Source organism: Hippoglossus hippoglossus, chromosome 1 (genome assembly GCF_009819705.1).
Source record: "Hippoglossus hippoglossus isolate fHipHip1 chromosome 1, fHipHip1.pri, whole genome shotgun sequence".
Taxonomy (NCBI): Eukaryota; Metazoa; Chordata; class Actinopteri; order Pleuronectiformes; family Pleuronectidae; genus Hippoglossus; species Hippoglossus hippoglossus.
Window position 1 is genome coordinate 9,236,800 of NC_047151.1, and position 25,748 is coordinate 9,262,547.

Genomic DNA, 25,748 nt, shown 5'->3' on the forward strand with positions numbered 1-25,748 from the left:
ATTCAGTTTAAACGATGTCCTTTCAAATTTTATTGATTTCTAAACTCATTTTAACGTGAGAATTATCAACCGTACAGATCCACTGATGTTAATATACATCACTTTTCTGTTTAACTGCACTCATAGAAAAGTAAAAAATAAACATCCTTTTCGTAATCTGTGTGGCATGGCCTATTTTTTATTTTATTACAAAAAAGAAAACAAAAACAGCATATCAATGTTCTGCCTGTTGACTGTTGAACAAGGAAATGTCTTCATTGTTCTGCCTGTTGGCTGTTGAACAAGGAAATCTGTTCAATGTTCTGAACACTGAACACATTTCCTTGTTCCCTGAACACAGTGTTCTTTCCATGTTCTTTCATATGAGAATGAAAGAACAATGAAATGTTTTGGACCATCTGAAGTGGTACATAGCTGTTAATATTGAGGTGATATAATAAATAGTCAATGTTGATTTTCAATCATGAATACTGACGTCTGTAAATAGACACTTAAATACATATCCCATATTATAAAACTCATTCTTGCCAAAAGTGCCTTTTGAGTACTTAAAGCTTTATGTACTAATTTCTAGAATCAGTTCTATCTTGGTTTTCATGGTTTCATTTGGAGAAGCGAATAAACTTTTACAAGAGCATGGATCAAACTGTCTTCATACTTTTCACAGGGACACTTGTCTCCAGCTGTGATTCATGTCACGATGAATCCATATGCCTGGAGTCACGGGAAAGAGGAGACACGTTCAGTGGCCCGGTCCTCTCTTGTGTCTGTAAAGATGGCTTCGTAGGCGACGGTCTCACCTGCTACGACACAAAACTCTGCAGTGACTCTTCGTGCTGTAACCAAGGTTATCACAGGTCACCAGACAGCGGCTGTGTAGATACATTATACACACCCACGCTCTGAAAGGTGAGGTTTTGTGTATTAGACACTTCACATCACCTCCTCTCTTTCCTGTCATTTACCCACTCTTCTCTCTCCCCTTATTGTCTCCCTCAGCGTCTCCTCCGCGCTCAGTGGTCCTGGACTGCCATCACGTCAGCATCATAGATTACACGGTGATCAGCGAGCTCAGGGACGTGCTGAGACAGTTCAAACAACGAGACGTGCAACTGATCTTTTCCAGATTACAGGTGAGATTATTATTTTTGGTCAGAATTCAGTTTTTATAACAACCACAACAAACTAGATGTAGAGTTATTGTGTCTTTCTCACACACTCCCTCAGCCCTCTGTTCTGGAGGTTCTCTTAGCGGCTGATCTGGAGGGCCTCAGGTACACGGACAGTGTGGAGGCGGCGCTGCTGCGAGTGGAGCCAGGACGCCTCCTGGATGACTGACACGGAAACTGTCCAATCACAGTCAGGGGTGAACATGTTTGCTGGTGGACAGTTGCAGTGTTGCACCAATACTGATTTGGGAACTTTCTGATATGTGATCATGTCAAAAAGTGACAAACTACCTCCATTTACTGGCAGTCAGTTATCCAGTGGCAAGAGATGTCCTCCTTTTTCCCGTCATAAGAACATGTTGCACTTCCTTGCACTTTGTACCTGCAAACCCTGACTCTGGATATGATTGTGCAATCTTCAAGATTTTAACACTAAGTTACCTGTGCTCAGAAACATGGGACCAGACGTCTTATAATATGTTTCAAAGAGTTTTATGCGTCGGAAATCTGTATTTTTTACTAACAGAGCACTCCCTCTGAGAGCTGCCAGAGACCAAATCTGACTTTACAGAATCCCAATTTATCAATTCATAGATTTACTCATGACGAAGACAATGATTGAATTACACACACTCATAATTATCAGTCCCCTAAACTTCTCTGATTTTTTCACCAAGATATTTGAATTATTCTCTGTGAAATCATTGAAAATTTGGAAAAACGTCTTTTTCCTGGATCAGCATCAAAATGCAATGGTTTCCTCCCTGACCCATACCGTAGTCTGTTTCGTAGTTTTTGTGTAATCTTGCCAACTGACAAACAAATGCTGATTTAAAACCAAACCTATCAGTACCATGTGCCAGTCCCATAAAGAAACGCGAAAAAAATCTGAACATGAAGTCCAAAGTCGGTTATGTTTGAATTTTATCCTTTTGTCCTATTTTGATTAATAAGAAACTCTGTTGTTGTCATATCAAAACAGCGTTATCAATGACCTGCTTATTTGTTTCGCAAATGATCTCTTCCTGTTGTCCTCTGCCAACAAGACAGGCCTATAAATGCTCGTGCTCTCGCTCACTGGGCAAATTTCACAAAGAGGTTTTTCAGCATCTGCTGGATTTCCACTCACTCTCTCCAAGGTGAGTACAAACACTGGCAAAGTAGAGTCATGATCATAATGTGGACATATGATTTTCATACATCTCTTTTGTGTTTTTCAGCAAGTTTGTGTCGTGGATGTGGTCCATGATGGAGTGTCCTGGGGTTCTGCTCTTGCTCCTTATTTTGCAGTTTTTTACAGGGAACACTTCAGGTAAGTCAATCTGACTTTCTGTCATCTCGAGTTAAATTTCATCTCACCCGATTACACAGTAAATTTTGGTGAACAATTAAAATTAGCAGAATGTGTTCACAGACCACACCTCACAAGTATGACTTTGTTTACTTTACATTTTCTCTGTGATCAAGTTTTTAATCTGTCCTTAAATAACTTTAAATCAGCCTCCCAGCTCCGTCTGTGCTTCTGGTTCTGACGTATCTGGACATTGTATATTTAGAGTTGCCAACTGTTTAATCAATCAATCAAAGTGTATTTCTATAGCCCATATTCACAAATAACAATTTCCCTCTTAAGGCTTAGCAAGGTGTGACACCCTCTGTCTTTAACCTTTGACAAGAGTGAGGGAAAACTACCAAATAAATATCCCTATTAGCAGGGGGGGGACGTAGAAGCCTCATAGAGAGCTGAATGTGACATTAATGAGAAAAGACAGAGTCTAACTGTCTGTTCAAGTCCACAGAGTGAAGGAATAGAAGCTTAGGACTTGTTGTGCAATAATGCATTAAACGTGATACCATAAAATGGTGTGCCTTTCGGCATTCAATAAATTTGGTTATCAAAATAAAATATTGAACATTAATATTAAAAATATGAATATTAAATAATAACTTTAATTGATTAAAGTTACCTCGGGGCACCACCCTTCAAAGAAAGGGAAAAGATAGCCAATTTATTGATTAAGTCTCATAAAAGTACTAACTTCAAATTTGGAACTCTGATTAACAATTCAATTAATAACTATAACCAAAATTACCATATAGATAGTTAGCTAAGTTGAACGATATAGAGTTCTTGACAGAGGTTGGCAAAATTCACTTATGGAACATAATTGAAAAAACATTTGTGAAAGAAAAACATTTATTATGAAGGTAATAAAGTATAAAAACACAAATTACTAACGGTGTACTTACTAAACAAAGATGTGTCTGTGAGTATACGTGTGTGTGACTGTGTCCCTGTGTGTCTGTGTAAGTGAGCGTGCTTCCAAAATGGCGGCTGGCCACTCCAAAGCTAATGCCCTCGAGTTCTGTGAAGTCGTCTTGCTGGTTTTGTGGCTCCTGCCTTTGTGGTTCTGATGTGCGGTACAGCGGTTTTGCTGTTCGTTTTCAGACAGGACCTCGTGTTGCTGCCCGAAGGTTGGTAGAGCTTGGATTGGGAGGAGGTTTCCTTGTTGAGATGAGCTGCAAGCTGCACCTCTCCTCCATTGAGGGTTTCATGGAAAGATGGACTGGACACCCTTCTCCTCTCGAGGGGTGCATGGAAAGAGCAAGAAGAGGGGGAAACCTGGCCTTATATTGGCCCGGTGACCTCACAGGTCATGGGGCCCAGAGTGACCAATAGTAGTTGAAACTTGTGTCCCCGGTCGGTTTTCACACCTCTGTGTGACGTTGAGGCACCCTGGGAGACGGAGTTCTCCAGAACAAAGGACATGCGGCCTTAGGCTTTTGACTACACATGTAGGCCGAACTGTAGTTCACAAATACCAGGTCCCAACGTTGCTTATTCCTCTTATATTGAACAAGGAAATGTCTTCAATGTTCTGAACACTGAACACATTTCCTTGTTCCCTGAACACAGTGTTGTTGCATGTGTTTCTAGTAGCTACTTTACCAGTGAGGCTGGTCAACTCTGACAACCGCTGCTCTGGCAGAGTGGAGATCTACCATGCTGGACAGTGGGGGACAGTGTGTGACGATTCCTGGGACCTGAACGATGCCAATGTGGTGTGCAGACAGCTGGGCTGTGGCAGGGCCCGTTCAGCACCACAACGTGCACGTTTTGGACAGGGCAGTGGACCCATCTGGTTGGACGATGTCGCTTGCTCCGGCAGCGAATCAAAGCTGGCCGTGTGCCGGCACCGAGGGTTTGGATCTCACAACTGTCGTCACAGTGAGGATGCTGGTGTCGTCTGTGAAGGTAAATGCTTATTTGTAGATTTAAAGCCAATGAAGTTTCCCTGTCAGATAAGATAGGATAACACTGTAGAACAGAAATATGGAATATGTGCTTCACGCTGATATCACTGGAGTTTTTATAGAAATCCTATTGAAGTCTCTCTTTCATCTGTGTCTCTAATCAACAGTATTTTGTTGCATGTGTTTCTAGTAGCTACTTTACCAGTGAGGCTGGTCAACTCTGACAACCGCTGCTCTGGCAGAGTGGAGATGTACCATGCTGGACAGTGGGGGACAGTGTGTGACGATTCCTGGGACCTGAACGATGCCAATGTGGTGTGCAGACAGCTGGGCTGTGGCAGGGCCCGTTCAGCCCCACAACGTGCACGTTTTGGACAGGGCAGTGGACCCATCTGGTTGGACGATGTCGCTTGCTCCGGCAGCGAATCAAAGCTGGCCGAGTGCCGGCACCGAGGGATTGGATCTCACAACTGTCGTCACAGTGAGGATGCTGGTGTCATCTGTGAAGGTAAATGCTTATTTGTAGATTCAAAGCCCATGCAGTTTCCCTGTCAGATAACATAGGATAACACTGTAGAACAGAAATATGGAATATGTGCTTCACGCTGATATCACTGGAGTTTTTATAGAAATCCTATTGAAGTCTCTCTTTCATCTGTGTCTCTAATCAACAGTATTTTGTTGCATGTGTTTCTAGTAGCTACTTTATCAGTGAGGCTGGTCAACTCTGACAACCGCTGCTCTGGCAGAGTGGAGATATACCATGCTGGACAGTGGGGGACAGTGTGTGACGATTCCTGGGACCTGAACGATGCCAATGTGGTGTGCAGACAGCTGGGCTGTGGCAGGGCTCGTTCAGCACCACAACGTGCAAGTTTTGGACAGGGCAGTGGACCCATCTGGTTGGACGATGTCGCTTGCTCCGGCAGCGAATCAAAGCTGACCGAGTGCCGGCACCGAGGGATTGGATCTCACAACTGTCGTCACAGTGAGGATGCTGGTGTCGTCTGTGAAGGTAAATGCTTATTTGCAGATTTAAAGCCAATGAAGTTTCCCTGTCAGATAACATAGGATAACACTGTAGAACAGAAATATGGAATATGTGCTTCACGCTGATATCACTGGAGTTTTTATAGAAATCCTATTGAAGTCTCTCTTTCATCTGTGTCTCTAATCAACAGTATTTTGTTGCATGTGTTTCTAGTAGCTACTTTACCAGTGAGGCTGGTCAACTCTGACAACCGCTGCTCTGGCAGAGTGGAGATCTACCATGCTGGACAGTGGGGGACAGTGTGTGACGATTCCTGGGACCTGAACGATGCCAATGTGGTGTGCAGACAGCTGGGCTGTGGCAGGGCCCGTTCAGCACTGCAAAATGCTGCTTTTGGACAGGGCAGTGGACCCATCTGGTTGGACGACGTCATTTGTTCAGGAAGGGAACCATCGATAACAGACTGCAGACATCCAGGGTTCGGGGTCCACAACTGTAGACATAATGAAGATGCAAGTGTAGTCTGTGACAGTAAGTGTTTATATATATTTAAAGTTGGGTCCAGTTGTTATTGCTCACATTTAACTGGAAAATTGCCTCATTGATACATTTCAACATATATTGTTATTTTATGGCACAACACGTCAAATGTGCATTAAATGTTTATGTCAAGAAAGTAAAATAGAGTTTTGTGCCTCAGGATAACATCATCAATTATATCTTTAACTAGAGTGACACTCAGTAGAGCACAAACTGTACCTCCATTTACAGTCAATCCCACACATATTTGTCTAATTCTAATGGTGGAAATATAAAAGAAAAAAAGGAAGTGGTCTGATAACCTAAATTATTTATCTGTCGTACAAAACATAGTTACAGAAAGTGGAAAAAGATCCTGAATCCAACTCTTAATCTGTATCCAAAACAAAATTCAAATGGTTCTTCCAGGCCCACGCCCCAGCTCTCCACCAAGATTGGTGCAAATCAGTTCAGTAGTTTTTTGCATAATCCTGCTGACGAACACACCAACAAACTAGAACATCACTCAGTGGCGCACATACCACCACCAAGGACCAACAGTCCCCTTAAATTAATTGGAGCTGCATCAAATTTCACACATTCATAGATATCAGTACCCTTAATGTGCCAGATTGGATTTCATCAAGGTCAATGAATTGTTTCCTGGGTAAATGGTCAAAATGTTGAAAAACGCCCTATTTCGCAAAGTTAAAGAAAGTAAAAAATAAAAACTGGATGTGACCCCTGATCTGAATCTGCACCAAAATACAAATGTTTCTTCTCTGTCCCATATCACATTCTTCCACCAAGTTTTGTGGAAATCTGTTTGGTAGTTTTTGAGTAATCTTGCTTACAAACAAACATATAAACAGGTGTGAAAACATAACGTCTTGGTCAGAGATAATAAAAAAGATGTTTTCCTTTTCCTTTTTTATCCCCTCGACAGACACCAGGAGGAATGTGGCTATCAGACCAGTCCTGCCGTAAGTACCTTTTTATTGAATACGACAATCACTCACTTTTTACAGTTGTAAAATGGTCAAGACGAACCTGGTGAAAATTGGTCTAGTCTATGCTACTTTTAACCAATCATGTCAGCGTAAGCATGCATTGCTGTTTGCCACAGTGGCTTTATACCTCCAGGACACATCAATGTCACCTGTGTAGGATTTTAGGTCATCATAATAACAAGGCTTATATTTTTGACAGCACTGCAGGTGGCCTCTCAGGCTTAGGTAGCAGAGCTAGAGCCTCCATGTCTCTGTTCCGCACCGCCACCTTCACTCAGCCTTATCCATCTGGCTTGATCACGCTCCCTGTGGGCTCACCTCTGCATGTGGGCGTCTCTGTATTAGTCAGAGACCCAAGCTTTGTAGTTGTCCTGGAGAACTGCTACGCCTCTAACTCATCAAACCCCAATGATACCGCACGATACTTTTTCATCCAGAACAAGTAAGTGTCCCTCTTCATCATTATGCTTTGTGGTTTATATTGGAAATGTGGGGAAAAGACTGTGTATAAGGTGATGTATAATGGCCCTCATGACATGCTCCATCCTCACTGCCAGGTGCCCCACTGACCGACAACAAGTGGCAGTGATTGAGAGCGGCTCATCCCGACAGGCTCGTTTCTCCGCCCTGTTTCTCCTGATCCACGGTGAATACAGTGACATTTACCTCCACTGCAGCCTCAGCCTGTGTGACCAGAGGAGCTCCCGCTGTGCCCCAGTACGTCACACGTTTCACATTATCATTAGCATTATCAATCAATAGTCAGTGCAGCTTTACACTGGTTTTGATTGGATCTGTTATTCCCCCTCCTTTTCATAGTCTTGCAGAAGGAGGACATCTCGCTCTGTTTCCAGCTCTGCTCCTATGAACCCCCTCACCATTGGACCAATCACTTGTGAGTATGATTAACTATGTGCTCTCAGGATTGATGTGTCAACACAATGATCAATACAGAATGAATCAACATGTTTTTACTCTTTCTTCTTTATCTTCAGGGAACAAGTCACCTGAGTGAGACTATTTTGTGTTTGAATTTCTTTATTCATAAATCGAGAATAAAAAAACATATGTTACATTGCATAATTGAATCGTAACACACATTGGTTTTCCTGATTTGTACTAGCTGTGTAATGAGCTGTGAAATGATTGAAGAAAATAAAAATCAAGGTCAGAGTGCTTTTCTTCTTCTCTGTGTTTATTTTTATATATATTTTAAATAAATGCAGATTCATATCCACTCATCAAGCACATTATAAATATACATCCATACATACTGAGGCAGGCAATAACACTGGTTAAAGGGAATGTGCAAAAGCAAGTGTGCATATAGTCTGTTGTACAAAGACACAATGTCAGTAGAGCAAGTTGTCCTTTGTTTATGTGGGGAGGGGAAGACAGTGGCAGTGTTTGGAGGTGTTAATCAGTTTTATGGCCTGAGGGTAAAATGTGTCTTGGAGTCTTGGAGTCCTGCATTTCAGACTGGTGTGAGGAGGTGATGCTGAGTGAGGTCTTTGGTTGTGTTGTTGGCTCTTCTGAAGACTCTCTGCTGGTAGATGTACTGCAGAGATGAAGGCCTGATCCTGTGATGTGTGAATAAATGTGATACAACCTTTTCTGCTCATAACAAAAGTAAATCCAGATTACATGATTGATATTAGTGATCCTGATGTGGTCATCTCCCAACCAAATATTGAGGTTTCACTCACCCCTGCCTTCCTTTGTTCTATTCTGATGGTATGAGTGCCTCAGATATGACCTCCAGAGGATGTCAGGAGAATTTCGTACCGACTTTTTCCTGAGTTTGCCTTATACACATGCACAATGCAGAAGAAGATTCTCCACTCAGATGCATTCATAACATCACAGAAATCTCTGGAGCATTCAGGTGAGGGGTGGTGCAGCAGGCGGAGGCAGGACCTAATGTATTCATTTCATTGCGGGGATCAAGTGTTTTTGTTTACAGCACATCGACACAGGTATTGGCCCTCTTGACATCTTTGTTGCCACTTCTACGTGTATGCCACTGCTTTTTCATCGTGATATATTTGATTTCTTTTTTTGTTTTAATTAATGCATCTGTTGCATGTTAGAAACTTCATCAACACACCCACTCGCTCGTTGTGAATCCTGCGGAGGATCTGTTTTCTCACATTCGCTCATTGGGACATTCTACAGACTTTTAACTTGGGGGGCTGAGAAACTTTCACTCAGACATTTGAATATCTGGAGGATCTCTTGAGATCAGTAGATCTGAAAGCAGTTTAACAACACACTGATTTAAGAGTTCATCCTGAATTCCCCCTCACATTTAACACTTTTTATTTAAAGGTTTAGTGAGTAAAATTTAGGTGAAAGGGATCCATTGGCAGAAATTGATTATAGAAAAATCCTAGTAATGTTTTTACAGTCGTCCAAACTGGACAAACACATTTTGAGTTTTTATGACAACTGAAGGCAGCCACAGGTTCTCTCTCATGATGGAAGGGGAGGGTGAGATGAGGGGTATTCAGCTGCAACATGAAACTTCACCACTAGATGTCACTAAATTGTAAACACTAAACCTTTAACATGCTCCTGAGCTGGTGTGGGCTAAAATAAAAAAGTTGCTGACTGCTCTGGTTGAAGGTCACAGTTTAGCTTCCTGCTCTGATCTCTATGAAACTCATGGTGATGGCCAATGTGTGCAGGGGCGCGGCTTTTAGATCCACTTTTTGATTGACAGGCTTAGAGTCCAATAGCATGGCTTGCTAGCACAGAGGGGGCGGGGCGGTGCGGGATATAGAGTTCTAGACAGCGTAGATGTAGCAGGTATTAAAACTAATATTGCATTCCACCAAAAATCCCTCAGTTTTTGTTAATTATTGCTGTTTATTGTATTGGGTGTTTTACATGGGTTTGGCGCCCTCTATTGGTCACGGGCAGACATTGTGTTTATTCTCCCAGCTCTCGCCAGAATGCACTGGAGCTGGTCGAGAGCGGTATGTATTTTGTACAGCGTGACACTAATCTGTAAATTTCTAAGCTGAAGGTATATGTAAGTGTTTAGAATGATTCATTTGCTTGTAATATTATCATAGCAGTCGAGCCGTTTCATTTTTTGAATGGTTCATTTTCATTTGTGAGTTAGTTCAGAGTGTTTTAGCGAGCTAGCAAACGTGTTATGTTTCTGTGCGTGTGCGTTGGCCTTCGCCATTTTGTGTCCTGAAGTATGCCTGTTGAACCGTATATTTTTTTATGTTAGGCATGTACTGAAGACGAATGACCAACACTGTTCCTTTCTTCTGCTAAAACACTGAACAGGTATGTTTTGTTGCATAGGAACTTGTTGTTGTAAATAGAAAATGTGAATCTTTTCATGATGTGTGACTGTGGTATGAGTGAATGTGATACATTCAAAGACAATTGTAAATCATAGTTGTGTTAATTATTTTTTATAAATCCTTAAGTATTTTTGCATTTATTATTTCTTATATAGGCCTTTTTATTTTTATTAGGCAAGATTTGTAAATGTACTGAGAATGCACTGGAGCTGGCCGAGAGCGGCATGTACTGAAGACGAATGAACAACGCTGTTTCTTTTCTTTTGCTAAAACACTGAACAGAGCACATTCAGCAGCAATAAAAGTCCTGTGCCGAAAATCAAGTCCCGGTCTTCTACTTCACAAACTGACACACAACGCAGAGTATTCAGCACAAAGGATAGAACGGTTACATAGAGGTTGGCAAAATTCACTTATGCAACATTAATGAAAAAACATTTGTGAAAGAAGAACATTTATATGAAGGTAATAAAGTATAAAAACACAAATTACTAACGGTGTACTTACTAAACAAAGATGTGTCTGTGTGTCTGTGTGAGTGAGCGTGTTTCCAAAATGGCAGCTGGCCACTCCAAAGATAACGCCCCCCCCCCCCCCTTTGGAATGTTTACGACATGTAGCGGGGATCAGAGAGATGGATGCTGAGATATGCATGTGTCTGTGTTGGGGCCAAATTAGAGAAAGTTACTAGATGCATGCAAGGAAAGACTGAAGAGCATAACTAACATTAACTTTCAAATAACTTGTAACCAAAATATCACAGCAACACAAATCAAACTTATAAACATCACAAGGAATCGAATAAACAGTCTTTGCTTAGCCTAGTATAATTATTAAGCCCAGTTGTGTTACCCGTCCATGGAAAGGGAAAAAAAGGGTTGACGTACTGTTCGAAGTCCAGTGAAGTCGTTTTGCTGGTTGTGGTTCTTGCCTTTGTGGTTCTGTTGTGCGGTACAGCGGTTTTGCTGTTCGTTTTCAGACAGGACCTCGTGTTGCTGCCTGAAGGTTGGTAGAGCTTGGATTGGGAGGAGGTTTCCTTGTTGAGATGAGCTGCAAGCTGCACCTCTCCTCCATTGAGGGTTTCGTGGAAAGAGGAATCGGAAAGAGGCTGGACACCCTTCTCCTTTCGAGGGTGGCGTAGAAAGAGAATCGAGGAAGAGCGGTGTGCTCCTCTCGGAGAGGTGCATAGAAAGACAAAGAAGAGAGGGAGACCTGGCCTTATATTGGCTTGGTGACCTCATAGGTCATGGGGCCTAGAGTGACCAATAGTAGTTGAAACTTGTGCCCCCGGTCGGTTTTCACACCTCTGTGTGACGTTGAGGCACCCTGGAAGACGGAGTTTTGGAGGCTCTAGTTTTCTCCAGAACAAAGGACATGCGGCCTTAGGCTTTTGACTACACATGTAGGCCGAACTGTGGTTCACAAATACCATGTCCCAACACCGGGTTTTCGGTCCCTATGAGGTTTACTGGTGCCGGTCAGTGTTTATACTGGGAAAAGTCCTGAAGAGCTCACAAAAATCTTTTTTGGGACTTTCCATTGACTTACATTGTTTGTAGAAAGCCGACCCAAAACCTGATAGCTAACCTTAACCATGAACAATTCATGCCTTATCCTAATCTTTACCTAACCACAAGTCACATCTTACGACTAACCCTAAAGTTCTAGTTTTTAGGTGAATTCCAGTATTTTTCAACCTGATCCCTGTGTTTATAACTGTGTGTGTGTAAATGAATGGAACAGTAGATCGTATCTGCTGGCAGCCAGGACATGGCAGCAGTGGCTACGATGCAATTTTATGGGGCAACTGTAACAGTCCAGGAAATATGCACTAAAGGTGTTTTTCTTCCCCAATAAAAGGCTCAAATTATTATCCAGGGTCTTTGTTAAGAGCGTGGCAACATTATACATGTCTCACTTAACAGGAATTCTCACTCTCAAGCCTCATGAGACTTAAGTTGTTGCAGGCAGATGGAGGTGGAAACATGAGTGAGAGTAAGAGAGTTGGAGAGAGGAGTTTGGATTTTGCTATGAGGGGAACTATTGTGGCCTTTTCTGATTTAGACAATGTCAATGACGCTGATGGTCATCCACACTTGTTTGAGTCAGCGTATATGGACGAAGACGAGAAAGAGAGAGGCAACCAGCAGAGGAGGGACAATGAGCTGTTGCACGGCTGCGGAACTTTGGAAACTGGTGGTGTTCCTGTGGGTACTGTGACCCCATGCCCACAGACGAAGAAGGCCTATGGTGTAGATACTGGGACCTGTTGATGCCAAATATTGGTGGTCTTGATGTGTCCACAGAAGGTGTTTCAAACACTATAAAATGCTGTGTGACCACGTCATAGGATTTCCCCCCTCTGATTAACAGAGCTGTGCTGGAGACATTCCCATATGTGCCCAAAATAAACTGGAGGAGACAGCCAAGGCCAGAATTTGAGAATTTGAGAAGTTTATTGATGAAAAAAACAACTTTTGGTGGGTATTTCATGGACTGTCACAGTTGTCCCATAAGATGTAGCTACTGGAGGTTTACTACACCTTCTCCAAGATCCCAGAGGCCAGGATCGGAGACGTGGTCCTGGGTCTGCTGTGTCTCACACTGCTGGTCATGTTGATGTTCATGAAGACGGGTTTGGGCTCTGACGATGCGCCCCGCTATCCCAGACTCTCCAGGAAACTAGTGTGGGCTGTTGCTACAAGTGAGGGCCTGCATGAGTGTGTTTGTGTGATGTATCACTTTTACAGAGGATAACATATTAATCAGTCCACTTTGCCTTCTGTTTGTCCTCCTTCTTATCGGTCCCGCTCAGTGCGTAACGCTCTGGTGGTCGTGGCTGCCTCCATCATAGTGTTTTCGTGGGATGCATACGGTTATCACGTGTTCACAATCACTGGGAAAACCTTCCAGGGGCTCCCGCCATTCAGGCCCCCACCCACCTCAGACACTACAGCCAACGGCACCGTCGTCTCCTTTGGAGAGATCGTAGAGGTAAACAGCATGTGACAGTACCAGGATTGAGTCAGTGAAGTTATTTTTTCAACTTCCAAGTTTTCAAGAAATACAGCTGAGCAGCCATTTTTTTCTCTATGTTTATTTTGGTGCAGGATTTTGGAGGAGGGCTCTCTGTGATTCCCCTCATGGGTCTGTTGGAGAGCATCGCTATTGCCAAAGCTTTTGGTAAGTGGTATTATAAGTTGTGTTTTCAGTGTGGATCCAATGATTTAGGGGAAACACAGGTTGAAAATCTGTGGTTGAAAGGTTGAAATCTGCTTTTTTTTTGTTGTTTTGCATGATTGAAACTAAGTTTTGAATCCTTGCATAATCCTTGGTTGGAAATAATTATACGAGGATACGAGTTTTCCTTCTTCAGAGCTGCAGCACTCTTTTTCAGTGTTTCCCACTCTGAATTACCTGGTACACAACGTGCAGCCTTTCAAAACGAAAGTTTCAGAACCAACATACATGCACCACACTTCAGAGCAGCATTGACAGAGAATGCTGCAGTTTAAAAGAACGAATACTTAAAATACAAAATACTGTTTGAAGAGATTTGAATTTCTTTTTCAAAACATTATGTTAGACTTTACTCTGACGATTTAAATACCTTTTATTAGATTTCAAGCTTTTACATTTTTTTCTTTTCAGTTTTGGAATATGAACAACAAATTTATCCAATAATGATTCAGGAGAATTGCTGAACGTCAGCGGGTTAGCATTTAGCATTGTAGCATGCTGCATATTTTTCCGCTCTTTCAACATGACAAAATGAATCAAAATGAAATGAATTATTATCACAGCACTTTTCTACACCTTGTCCACGCACTAGAATTCAGGCAGCTGAAGAACGAGTGTTTGATCAAACTGTCGGCTGATTTGAGCTTCCTGTTTGTCCTCAGCCAGTCAGAACAACTACAGGATTGATGCCAACCAGGAGCTGCTGGCAATTGGTGTGACCAACATCATGGGCTCCTTTGTGTCAGCGTACCCTGTCACCGGCAGCTTTGGGAGGTGTGTGTGTATGAGAACGTGTGTGAGTTTGTGTGTTTATGTGTTTGTGTGTGTGTGTGTGTGTGTGTGTGTGTGTGTGTATGTGTGTGTGTGTGTGTGTGTGTGTGTGTGTGTGTGTGTGTGTGTGTGTGTGCGTGCGTGTGAGAGAAAGAAAGAGAGAGAGTGAGCGCTATCACGTATATACAGTGTCATATTTTTCTCTTCACCTCCAGGACAGCAGTGAACTCCCAGACTGGTGTGTGTTCTCCTGCTGGAGGGATCATCATCAGTGAGTCAACACTCACTTAAACTCTCTTCCACCCTCTTGTGGTTGTCTGTGATATCACATTGGTCTATCTCTCTGTCCACCTGTCTGTCCATGGGCAGAAATGATCAACATAGTAACATTCAAACTGTACAAAAGATACAATCACAGAACTTCACAGGCTGTGGTCTGACCTGTGAGTACTAAGCCGTCATGTACTACTCCACTAATGACTACTGAGTTACTTATGGACTCCTCCTCACTTCTCTGTCTCCTCCGTTAATTTTTGTCATGAAGGAGATTAAAGAAAACATCAGGCCCTGGCTTTAGTAGAGAAACATTAAACAGAGACAGCCCAGCATGTGAACACAGAGAGTTAATCTAGCCTTAACCTTGTCTTGCTTTACTTTTACATTTTTGCTTTTCTGGGTCCATTAAACATCACATAGTTCCTGATGTCTTAACTAGGTTTTCTCTCTCAACACCAACCTCTTCTTGCCACAAAGACAATGCCCATTCCTTCCATTATAAATCATTATCATTAAAGCAATCTATTTTACGGAATGTATTTATGTGAGTTCTTTTTCTTGAGTTTGTGTGTTTATTAAGATTGAAAATGAGAAATTCCTGTAAATGTGACCTTCCCTCTGTGGTGTTTTGCAGGTGTGATCGTGTTGCTCTCTCTGGCGTTCCTCATGCCGGCCTTCTACTACATCCCCAAAGCTTCTCTGGCTGCTGTGATCATCTGTGCGGTTGCTCCCATGGTGGATTACCATGTCGTGCTTAAGATGTGGAGGATACGCAGTAGGTGTTACCTCAATTTTGTGCCTCCGTCTGTTTATTTGAAGTCTGGGTGCTCGTGTGACCTCCACAGAGCTGGACCTGCTGCCTTTTGTCGTGACATTCCTGTTGAGCTTCTGGCAGGTGCAGTACGGTATTATCGGAGGTGTGGCTGTATCTGGAGTCCTGCTGCTGTACAACACGGCCAGACCCCAAATAAAGGTACAGTAATATTCTTTACAGGAACGTGTGTGAGTGAGTGCATGACACTTCTACTGTGAAACACATGAATCCTTTCAAAGGCAGCACACTAATTTGCTCACTGTTTTCTGTAAAGTCAGTAACAAAGCACTTTTCACATACAAGAGTTATTATGTGCTTTGCAGGGCCCAAAAAGTAAAAAACTGTTACACCGTACAAAAAGTGAAAACAGAAGACAAACACACACAATACAAAACATCAATATAGTGTCCAGTAAAGTGCATTTAGAGACAGATCTGGTAAACTTAAGTGACCTGAACGCCTTTTTAAACAGGTTTGTGGTTTTTAAATGATTCCACAGAATCAGCAAACCTTGATGTAGGTCGGGTGTTCCACAACTTTGGTGCTATCTCAAAAGGCACAAGAGATAGTAATTTTCTAATAAGACATCTTCACTGGATATAAGTACAGTTAACAAAATGATTGTGTAGGCTCCTGAAGCACTGGATCTGCCTTTGACCCCTTTGGCCGACTCCTGGGCCAAACATGAAGGACTGCGTACTCAGCTGAGGTTTCTGACCTGCTACTGAAATGTGATTTTACATTGATTTGTTTGTGGCCACAATATCAACACTGGCCAACACATAATGACTGATGCTTTTCTTAAATTGGTCAAATCTTTCTTCGCAGCAGCTGCTCAAGATTCACTCAGCCCCTCCTGTCTTCTGTCTACCTCTCTCTCTCTCTCTCGCTCACTTGGTCGTGGCGACACACACACCAACATTGTCATCAGACACACTGTAAACTCAGACTGGGTAAAAACAACATCATTTGGTCTTTGTTAGCACAAATGACATGCGTGATTTTTTGCATTTAAAGCAGTGAAGTGAGATCTGATCAATACCAGGTTTGAACTGGACTTAAGGCAGGAACAGGTCTGAACTGGGCCTTTAACCAACAAGAGCTCCAAACAAACTTCTACACAGTAAAATCAATCATTTTCCTGCTGTGATTATTTATAACACACCACACAGTCTCACATCATCTACTTCTCAGACTTCATCATGTAACAAAACCTGAGTTAATGAGGTTTAAACTTCATTCTTCAACGCTGTCACTGTCACTGCATCCACTGTGTCACTGCAGTCACTGCATCCACTGTGTTGGTTAATGGAAGGTTTGGAAGTGTAATGATATTTGTCATGAGAGGACAGTAAATGCTGAGAAGATTTTTATATTACGTTTTATTCCAAGGTTGGTATTTATTTTTTTTATATCTATGGTAATGTGAGTTATTTTCCAAATTACCAATCAAGACTGATTAAATGCAATATTGCATTTACCAAGCTTCAATCCATGTTTGTGCTAACAGTGTGTGTGTATTGCATGCAGGTGTCTGATCACGGTGCACTAGTGATGGAGTTGAGCAGTGGACTAAGTTTTCCAGCCACAGAGTATCTCAGCCACATTATACACACCCACGCTCTGAAAGGTGAGGTTTTGTGTATCAGGCACTTCCACATCACCTCCTCTCTTTCCTGTCATTTACCCACTCTTCTCTCTCCCCTTATTGTCTCCCTCAGCGTCTCCTCCGCGCTCAGTGGTCCTGGACTGCCATCACGTCAGCATCATAGATTACACGGTGATCAGCGAGCTCAGGGACGTGCTGAGACAGTTCAAACAACGAGACGTGCAACTGATCTTTTCCAGATTACAGGTGAGATTATTACTTTGGGCCAGAATTCAGTTTTCATAACAACCACAACAAACTAGATGTAGAGTTATTGTGTCTTTCTCACACACTCCCTCAGCCCTCTGTTCTGGAGGTTCTCTTAGCGGCTGATCTGGAGGGCCTCAGGTACACGGACAGTGTGGAGGCGGCGCTGCTGCGAGTGGAGCCAGGACGCCTCCTGGATGACTGACACGGAAACTGTCCAATCACAGTCAGGGGTGAACATGTTTGTTGGTGGACAGTTGCAGTGTTGCACCAATACTGATTTGGAAACTTTCTGATATGTGATCATGTCAAAAAGTGACAAACTACCTCCATTTACTGGCAGTCAGTTATCCAGTGGCCAGAGATGTCCCCCTTTTTCCCGTCATAAGAACCTGTTGCACTTCCTTGCACTTCGAACCTGCAAACCCTGACACTGGATATAATTGTGCAATCTTCAAGATTTCAACACTAAGTTACCTGTGCTCAGAAACATGGGACCAGATGTCTTATAATATGTTTCAAAGAGTTTTATGCGTCGGAAATCTGTATTTTTTACTAACAGAGCACTCCCTCTGAGAGCTGCCAGAGACCAAATCTGAATTTACAGAATCCCAATTTATCAATTCATAGATTTACAATGATTGAATTACATTACAAACCCATATGACTGTACTTTTTCGAGGATTGTTAGTAAATAAAAAGTGAATATTTTATGTGTTTGAGTGTCTTTACGTGCAACAATGTTTGAGTCATAGTGAAGCTGCACAATCGTACATTTACCATCCATCCTTACATCATCTCAGCTGTTTATCCTTTGAGGGTTGCATCGAGGTTGAAGCCAAAGAGAAAACCGACACAGACACAAGGAGAACATTCAAACCCCACAAAGAAAGTTGAAGACACATGTATATCAAAATGGAATTAGATTGTCAGAAAGTTTAGGGGAAGGATCCTGGACAGAACAAATGCAAACACTCAGGGGAACATCTGGAATAGTTGATTACTTCAAGCACCATGTTAAGGCCCCTTCAGTCATCATCAGGCAACATCGCTAAAACAACTAGAATGTCACTCAGTCGAATTCATACCTTCACCAATGCCAACAGTCCGATTTGTTTCATTTAAATTCACTAGATCTTTTTATGGATCTACACAGAATTACACACACTCATAATTATCAGTCCTCTAAACTTCTCAGATTTTTTTCACCAAGATATTTGAATTATTCTCTGAGAAATCAGTGAAAATTTGGAAAAACTTCCTTTTCCTGGATCAGCATCGAAATGCAATGGTTTCCTCCCTGACCCATACCGTAGTCTGTTTCGTAGTTTGTGTGTAATCTTGCCAACTGACAAACAAACGCCGATTTAAAACCTAACCTCTTATCACTACCATGTGCCAGTCCCATAAAGAAACGTGAACAAAATCAGAACATGAACCCAAGTCCAAAGTGATGATATGTGTTCTATACTTTCAGTTTTGATTATTTGATTATTTGTCTTATCAGAATGAAGAGCAACCTCCCTAGGGGGGTGTGGTTTGCTGATTCAGTCTTTTAAATCAATTCTTAAAACCTATTTTTACAGACTTTCTATGTTTTACTCCTTAATTTTGTATTTATTTGCTTTCATGTTATGTCGTCTTCTTCTTTTTATTTTAAATTTTTTCCGTAATTACAGCTTCTTCATGATGCTGTCTTCTAATTGCTTTTATTTATTAGTTGCTGTTATCAGTGTCACTCTAAGCACGTTGTGATCCCTGTTTTAAAGGCGCTTTGTAAATATAGTTGTTTATAATATTATTCTAAGAGCTGTAGAAAGACTTTCTCAGTAAGGTGTGACTAAAAGTTGTATTAGTGTAGGAATGATGTCAAACTCCTTTTACTAATCCCTGTTTGTGAAGGTTCCTATATAAATTAAGTTATTAAGAGGATTAATCTGAGAGCTGTGCAAACCCTTTCTCAGTATGTTGTCACTAAAAGTTGTATTTACGTAGCAATGATTTAACCCTTTGGTGTATAGCATCTGTGATGGAAATTCATCTTGAGATTTGAAATAATGAATATCTCAGACTGGAGTTGCCTTTGAGTCTTTTTAATAGTAAACTCTGCAGAGGTTACGCAACAAGCACGGGTGCTCAAAAACGAACTGGCCGCACGTTCACAAAAGCCAGAACTTACAAAGAGGCGTTTCATAAGACATAATATGAAAAAAAGAAACATGAAATCATCATCTGTTTCTATCTGCTTTGTCCGTCTGTCCGCTGTACCAGTTGGAAGAAAACATCACCAAAAAAGGGCATACACCCTGTTTATCAAGGTCACAGCAGTGAGACACCGCCAAATAAGGGTTCCATCCTGTCAGGTAGACAGTATCACAGCAGTGAGACACCTGGTCAGGGGGATTTCCACTACCTTAGATACTGGTCAGTAGAATTTTCCACTACACATCTAATCCTCAAGGGGGTGTTTGAAGTGCTTTGTCGCTCACTTTCAGTAACACTGAGAACACACTTACCAACATCAAGTGGTATGAAAACATTTTTAGCACATTCTTCTTACAGTAAAGCACCTCACGCTGAGTCAAACATTTACCTTGTAGTAATAATACTATTATTACTGAGTATTACTGAAGTGAGTTTTGAAATAGTACACTAGACAATCAATACAAGCAGCAGCACAGTGAGTCCAGTAAATGGTGATAAGACTTGGTGTGTCCATATAATAAAAACAATAAATCCTTTTGGAAATGTAATCCGCTGTTATTTGATCTTTACATTGCACTCCTCGCTTCAAAGAGATCTGTTCATTCATTTAAAAAAAACATTTCAACCAGTGATGTCCATTGTCAGTTTTATCATGCATAGTGACCCATTACATTTCTGTGTGGATCCAGATCAGGATTTCTTTCACTTTAACATTGTGAATTTGGGCGTTTTAAAATATTTTCCTTAATTTCTCACAGATTCATGGATCTTGATGAAAAAGATCAGACATGTTCTGGGGACTGCTTTGTACGAGAGTGCAAAATTAGGTGCAGGTCCAAATATAAATCTGGATGTTGTGAACTTATTTTTTATACAGGGACAGTTTGGCCTTGGTGGAGGTATGCGCTCTACTGAGTGCCCTTCTAGTTTGTTTGTTTGAATGTTTGTTGTCAGCAGAATTACAAAAAAACTACTGGACGGATTACCACGAAACGTGGTGGAAGGATGGGACATGGGTCAAGCAAGAATCCATCCGCACACTATCTTTAACATTTTTGACAATTTCCCAGGGAATAACATAACAATAACACCTGATCAGACATATTAAGAGAACTGATATCTATGAGTGTGCGTAATTTGGTTCAGCTCGACTGAATTCAAGGGGACTGTTTGGCCTTGGCGGAGGTATGTGCTCTATTGATCACCATTCTAGTTGAAATATATGTCCACCTAACAATTTCCAGAAACTGACGCAAATGGTATTTGTTCTGTCAAACTGACTGTAAAAGCCTGAACATGAAAACAGTGAGATGCTGTTAAATGATGTGGGACCTTGGACCTTTAATGAATATGTTCATCCACTACAACAGTCTGTCCCAGTTGTTGACGGAAGGAGGTTAATAACCTGTCAAAACCAAAAGGTCTCCAGTACTGTATCTTGACCTGCGAACGATTGAAGAACCATAAAATATATTGACTAAGGGCTTTTGCCTGTGTGTCGGTTATGTTTGAATTTCATCATTTTGTCCTATTTTGATTAATAAGTAACTTTTTTGTTGTCATATCAAACCAGCGTTATCAATGAACTGCTTATCTGTTTCACAAACGATCTACTCCTGTTGTCCTCTGCCAACAAGACAGGCCTATAAATGCTCGTGCTCTCGCTCACTAGGAAAATTTCACAAAGAGGTTTTTCAGCATCTGCTGGATTTCCACTCACTCTCTCCAAGGTGAGTACAAACACTGGCAAAGTAGAGTCATGATCATATGTGAACATATGATTTTCATACATCTCTTTTGTGTTTTTCAGCAAGTTTGTGTCGTGGATGTGGTCCATGATGGAGATGCCTGGGGGTTTGCTCTTGCTCCTAATTTTGCAGTTTTTTACAGGGACCACTTCAGGTAAGTCAATCTGACTTTCTGTCATCTTGAGTTAAATTTCATCTCACCCAGTTACACAGTAATTTTTGGTGAACAATTAAAATTAGCAGAATGTGTTCACAGACCACACCTCACAAGTATGAATTTGTTTATTTTACCTTTTCTCTGTGATCAAGTTTTTAATCTGTCCTTAAATAACTTTAAATCAGCCTCCCAGCTCCGTCTGTGCTTCTGGTTCTGACGTATCAGGTCATTGTATATTTAGAGTTGCCAACTGTTTAATCAATCAATCAAAATGTATTTCTATAGCCCATATTCACAAATAACAATTTGCCTCTTAAGGCTTAGCAAGGTGTGACACCCTCTGTCTTTAACCTTTGACAAGAGTGAGGGAAAACTACCAAATAAATAAGCCTATTAGCAGGGGGGGGGGGTGGGGGGGGGGGTGGGGGGGGAGGGGGGGGGTGGGGGGGGGGGTTGTAGAAGCCTCAGAGAGAGCTGAAATTGACATTCATGAGAAAAGACAGAGTCTAACTGTCTGTTCAAGTCCACAGAGTGATGGAATAGAAGCTTATGACTTATTTAAAATGTATCACATAAAAAGATAGCATTAATTGCTTATTCCCTATAACCCTATTACTCTTTCAGGGTGTGAAGAATACCTACCACATTCAGTTTAAACGATGTCCTTTCAAATTTCATTGATTTCTAAACTCATTTTAACGTGAGAATTATCAACCGTACAGATCCACTGATGTTAATATACATCACTTTTCTGTTTAACTGCACTCATAGAAAAGTTACATTTATTTCTATCAGCTCTATCTTGGTTTTCACGGTTTCATTTGGAGAAGCAAATAAACTTTTACAAGAGCATGGATCAAACTGTCTTCGTACTTTTCACAGGGACACTTGTCTCCAGCTGTGATTCATGTCACGATGAATCCATGTGCCTGGAGTCACGGGAAAGAGGAGACACGTTCAGTGGCCCGGTCCTCTCTTGTGTCTGTAAAGATGGCTTCGTAGGCGATGGTCTCACCTGCTACGACACAAAACTCTGCAGTGACTCTTCGTGCTGTAGCCAAGGTTATCACTGGTCACCAGACAGCGGCTGTGTAGAAACTGACGAGTGCTCCCTCCCAGACCCACCGTGTGCGCCGCCTCAGGTGTGCCACAACACACCAGGCTCTTTCATATGTATAGAGCCTTCCTCCATCGCCAGATCTGGGCCCTCTTCCAAATCTGTCCAGTTCATGTGTGGAAACACTGTTTGCCCAACAGGCATGGACAGCACAGGAGTCGAGGGACAGGTCCGCCTGGCCAATGGAGGAAACAGCTCCTGCTCTGGCAGAGTAGAGATCTTCCTCCGTGGACAGTGGGGGACGGTGTGTGATGACAACTGGGACCTGGTTGATGCTCAGGTGGTGTGCAGACAGCTGGGTTGTGGCAGGGTCCTGTCAGCACCACAAAGTGCACGTTTTGGACAGGGCAGTGGACCCATCTGGTTGGACGATGTTGCTTGCTCCGGCAGCGAATCAAAGCTGACCGAGTGCCGGCACAGAGGGATTGGATCTCACAACTGTGGTCACAGTGAGGATGCTGGTGTCGTCTGTGAAGGTAAATGCTTATTTGTAGATTTAAAGCCAATGAAGTCTCCCTAACAGACAACATAGGATAACATTATAGAACAGAAATATGGAATATGTGCTTCACGCTGATATCACTGGAGTTTTTATAGAAATCCTATTGAAGTCTCTCTTTCATCTGTGTCTCTAATCAACAGTATTTTGTTGCATGTGTGTCTCGTAGCTGCTTCACCAGTGAGGCTGGTCAACTCTGACAACCGCTGCTCTGGCAGAGTGGAGATCTACCATGCTGGACAGTGGGGGACAGTGTGTGACGATTCCTGGGACCTGAACGATGCCAATGTGGTGTGCAGACAGCTGGGCTGTGGCAGGGCTCGTTCAGCACTGCAAAATGCTGCTTTTGGACAGGGCAGTGGACCCATCTGGTTGGACGACGTCATTTGTTCAGGAAGGGAACCATCGATAACACACTGCAGACATCCAGGGTTCGGGGTCCACAACTGTGGACATAATGAAGATGCCAGCATCATCTGTGACAGTAAGTGTTTATATATATTTAAAGTTGGGTCCGGTTGTTATTGCTCACATTTGACTGGAAAATTGCCTCATTGATACAATTCAACATATATTGTTATTTTGTGGCACAATACGTCAAATGTGCAGTAAATGTTTATGTCAAGAAAGTAAAGTAGAGTTTTGTGCCTCAGGATAACATCATCAATTATATCTTTAACTAGAGTGACACTCAGTAGAGCACAAACTGTACCTCCGCTTACAGTCAATCTCACACATATTTGTCTAATTCTAATGGTGGAAATATAAAAGAAAAAAAGGAAGTGGTCTGATAACCTAAATTATTTATCTGTCGTACAAAACATAGTTACAGAAAGTGGAAAAAGATCCCCAATCCAACTCTTAATCTGCATCCACACCAAAATTCAAATGGTTCTTCCAGGCCCACGCCCCAGCTCTCCACCAAGTTTGGTGGAAATCAGTTCAGTAGTTTTTTGCATAATCCTGCTGACGAATACACAACAAAGTAGAACATCACTCAGTGGCCCACATACCACCACCAAGGACCGACAGTCCCCTTAAATTAATTGGAGCTGCATCAAATTTCACACATTCATAGATATCAGTTCCCTTAATGTGCCAGATTGGATTTCATCAAGGTCAATGAATTGTTTCCTGGGTAAATGGTCAAAATGTTGAAAAAACGCCCTATTTCACAAAGTTAAAGAAAGTAAAAAATAAAAACTGGATGTGACCCGTGATCTGAATCTGCACCAAAATACAAGTGTTTCTTCTCTGTCCCATATCACAATATTCCACCAAGTTTTGTGGAAATCTGTTTGGTAGTTTTTGAGTAATCTTGCTTACAAACAAACATATAAACATAACCTCCTGGTCAGAGATAATAAAAAAGATGTTTTCCTCATTAATATTGATGGAGGTGCAGGCTGTTGTTGTCTTGTGGGTTCACATAGATTTTTCTTTCAGTTCAACCAGGACCAAACTCCACAGTTTCACCAACCACACCTGATCCAGGATCTCAGACCTTCACCTCTGCTTCGCTCACATCTGGCACCTCTGGAACAGCAGCAGTGCACCACACCACAGATTCACCAACCACACCTGATCCAGGATCTCAGACCTTCACCTCTGCTTCGCTCACATCTGGCACCCCTGGAACAACAGCAGTGGACAACAGCACAGGAGTCGAGGTACAGGTCCGCCTGGCCAATGGAGGAAACAGCTCCTGCTCTGGCAGAGTAGAGATCCTCCTCCGTGGACAGTGGGGGACGGTGTGTGATGACAACTGGGACCTGGTTGATGCTCAGGTGGTGTGCAGACAGCTGGGTTGTGGCAGGGTCCTGTCAGCACCACAAAGTGCACGTTTTGGAGAGGGCAGAGGGCCCATCTGGTTGGACGATGTTGCTTGCTCCGGCAACGAATCAAAGCTGACCGAGTGCCGGCACCAAGGGATTGGATCTCACAACTGTGGTCACAGTGAGGATGCTGGTGTCGTCTGTGAAGGTAAATGCTTATTTGTAGATTTAAAGCCAATGAAATCTCCCTGTCAGACAACATAGGATAACATTAGAGAACAGAAATATGGAATATGTGCTTCACGCTGATATCACTGGAGTTTTTATAGAAATACTATTGAAGTCTCTCTTCATCTGTGTCTTCTAATCAACAGTATTTTGTTGCATGTGTGTCTCGTAGCTGCTTCACCAGTGAGGCTGGTCAACTCTGACAACCGCTGCTCTGGCAGAAGTGGAGATCTACCATGCTGGACAGTGGGGGACAGTGTGTGACGATTCCTGGGACCTGAACGATGCCAATGTGGTGTGCAGACAGCTGGGGTGTGGCAGGGCTCGTTCAGCACTGCAACATGCTGCTTTTGGACAGGGCAGTGGACCCATCTGGTTGGACGACGTCATTTGTTCAGGAAGGGAACCATCGATAACAGACTGCAGACATCCAGGGTTCGGGGTCCACAACTGTGGACATAATGAAGATGCCAGCATCATCTGTGACAGTAAGTGTTTATATATATTTAAAGTTGGGTCCAGTTGTTATTGCTCACATTTGACTGGAAAATTGCCTCATTGATACATTTCAACATATATTGTTATTTTGTGGCACAATACGTCAAATGTGCAGTAAATGTTTATGTCAAGAAAGTAAAGTAGAGTTTTGTGCCTCAGGATAACATCATCAATTATATCTTTAACTGGAGTGACACTCAGTAGAGCACAAACTGTACCTCCGCTTACAGTCAATCCCACACATATTTGTCTAATTCTAATGGTAGAAATATAAAAGAAAAAAAGGAAGTGGTCTGATAAC

General features: G+C 42.2%; 2 protein-coding genes across 2 annotated transcripts in view; both read left to right on the forward strand.

Annotated features, from left to right (window-relative positions):
• LOC117768485 (deleted in malignant brain tumors 1 protein-like) overlaps positions 1 to 25,748 on the forward strand; it is a 119,500-nt gene that overhangs the window by 86,134 nt on the left and 7,618 nt on the right. Inside the window, exons 16-17 of the mRNA XM_034596866.1 lie at positions 24,393 to 24,763; positions 25,272 to 25,437. Of these exons, the coding sequence (XP_034452757.1) occupies positions 24,393 to 24,763; positions 25,272 to 25,437 (537 nt within the window). The remainder of the gene's footprint in view (positions 1 to 24,392; positions 24,764 to 25,271; positions 25,438 to 25,748) is intronic.
• Positions 12,878 to 14,525, forward strand: LOC117769300 (sodium-independent sulfate anion transporter-like). The gene is made up of 5 exons (XM_034598139.1): positions 12,878 to 12,968; positions 13,080 to 13,258; positions 13,375 to 13,447; positions 14,171 to 14,278; positions 14,491 to 14,525. Exons 1-4 carry the CDS (start codon positions 12,878 to 12,880, stop codon positions 14,221 to 14,223), a joined length of 396 nt encoding a protein of 131 aa, XP_034454030.1. The 3' UTR covers positions 14,224 to 14,278; positions 14,491 to 14,525.